Here is a 2,417-nt window from a genome sequence, read left to right on the forward strand (position 1 = left end):
GGGCTGGGGATTCGAACCCACCACCTTAGGTGTACGTGGCTGGCGCCTTAGCCGGTTGAGCTATAGGCGCCGAGCCAAAAGTCAAAATCTTGTCTAACCTTATATAATACAGCCCCTGGCTACTTTTCATTCTCATCTGTTTTCACTTTCTCTAGTCATTTTGACCTTCAAGGAACCAAGCATGATCCTGACTTGGGGCCTTCCCCCAAACAATCATACACAATCCCTTGCTCCATTCAAGTCTCTCCTCAAATCTCCTCCTCACAGTGGCCATTCTTGAATACTTCATAGCCCTGTTTATCCTCTACCTCCTTACTCTGTTTTATTTTTCTTTCTAGCTAAACACCACTGACATATTTGTTGGATGGTTGTCTTCCCAAAGAGAACCTAAGTGTGATAAGGAAGGGATTTTATCTTGGATCTCTAATATCTAGAATATTGCCTGGCTCATAGTAGGTACCCCATAAATATGCTAGATGAATAAACATGTAATTGTACATATTGAAACAATTTTAGTTTCATTATATAACAATTCTAGTCCATTTAATAACTAAGCAGGTTTTAGTTGTAAACAAAATTACTTTCTGATTACTTGTCTGTTTTGCCAGAAATAACTGCTGCATCACCAAGCCAGCTGGCATCTACACATGTAATTTCCCTACCGTCATCTTTCTGTGTTACTTCTAGTACTTCTGGATCTAACTGAACTCCAAAAGAAAGAGACCAACCTTCTTTCTTATTTGGCTTGACATAAGCCTAATCAATTCAGGTTCTGTTCTCTCAACCCTCTATCTCCAACAGAAATCTGTTTCCTCTGCTGATTCCTGAACTCCTACACCACTTACTTATCCCACTCCCTTCCAACTTACACTTTTTCTCCTTTTCACGCTTTCCAAAGTGGTCTTCAAATCTTTTTTTCCTAAGTACTTCTTACATGTATTCTCTCTCAGAAAAGAATGTCATATAGTTGGGTCTCCCAGTAACCTGACATAGTACTTTACATAAGAGTATGTATTTCATTCACTTCATCTGATTCACTGAGTACGGATATGATTCAAATTTTTGAATTGAATTTTACAGCTTTCAAAATTCACTCCCAAGACTTACCTTGCTTATAACTTCCAGCATTACCAGGAAGAAAGAGAACTGGAATACCCGTCAAAGGGAGAATTTTGTGTTCTTCAGCATATGATCCTTCTCCATAAAGATATAACTCATATGTTGGATAGCGTTTTGCAAGTTTCTTTGGAAGTTGTATTTTCTACATCAAAAAAAAGTAGTTTCACTTTAATCAATTTTATTAAAATGATCCAGCCTCATGGTATGCAACTCTGAACAGTGCAAATCTGAAATAGTACAATATAAAAAATATTACTGATGCTAAGACCACTTAACACACAAAACGAGTTCTACTTGTGATCAAGGAATATAGCAGCCTCTCAGGATACAAAATCAATACTTACAAGTCAGTAGCTTTTATATATGCCAACAATAGTCAAGCTGAAAAAGCAATCAAGGACTCTATTCCTTTTACAATAGTGCCAAAGAAGATGAAATATCTGGGAATTTACCTAACAAAGGACATGAAAGATCTCTACAAGGAGAACTATGAAACTCTGAGAAAAGAAATAGCTGAAGATGTTAACAAATGGAAAAACATACCATGTTCGGGGCTGGGAAGAATCAATATTGTTAAAATGTCCATACTACCCAAAGCAATCTACAGATTTAATGCAATCCCTATTAAAGTACCATTATTCATTATGCAATCCCTATAAAGTACCATTACTTCAAAGAACTTGAAAAAATTGTACTTCGTTTTATATGGAATCAGAAAAAAACCTCAAACAGCAAATACATTATTCAGAAATAAGAACAAATCAGGAGGTATCACATAACCAGATTTCAGACTATACTGTAAATCTATAATGATCAAAACAGCATGGTACTGGCACAAAAACAGAGCGGTAGATTTATGGAACAGAGTAGAGAACCAAGAGATGAACCCAGCTACTTATTGTCATTTGATCTTCAACAAGCCTATCAAAAATATTCAGTGGGGGAAAGACTCTCTATTTAACAAATGGTGCTGGGTGAACTGGCTGGCGACCTGTAGAAGACTGAAACTGGACCCCCACCTTTCACTATTAACAAAAATTGTTTCTCACTGGATAAAAGTTAAGACATGAAACTATAAAAATACTAGAAGAGAGTGCAGGGAAAACACTTGAAGAAATTGGCCTGGAAGAATATTTTATGAGGAGGACCCCTTGGGCAATTGAAGCAATACCAAAAATGCATTACTGGGATCTGATCAAACTAAAAAGCCTTTGCACAGCCAAGAGCAAAGTAAGTAAAGCAAACAGACAACCTTCAGAATGGGAGAAGATTTTTGCATGTTATGCTTCTGACAAAGG

General features: G+C 36.9%; 1 protein-coding gene across 1 annotated transcript in view; it reads right to left on the bottom strand.

The window, feature by feature from the left end:
- PGAP1 (post-GPI attachment to proteins 1) overlaps positions 1–2,417 on the bottom strand; it is a 79,195-nt gene that overhangs the window by 69,584 nt on the left and 7,194 nt on the right. The window contains exon 2 of the mRNA XM_003796075.3: positions 1,108–1,261. Within this exon, the coding sequence (XP_003796123.1) occupies positions 1,108–1,261 (154 nt within the window). The remainder of the gene's footprint in view (positions 1–1,107; positions 1,262–2,417) is intronic.

This window comes from Otolemur garnettii, unplaced genomic scaffold (assembly GCF_000181295.1).
Source record: "Otolemur garnettii isolate 467f Iridium unplaced genomic scaffold, OtoGar3 scaffold00100, whole genome shotgun sequence".
Classification (NCBI taxonomy): Eukaryota; Metazoa; Chordata; class Mammalia; order Primates; family Galagidae; genus Otolemur; species Otolemur garnettii.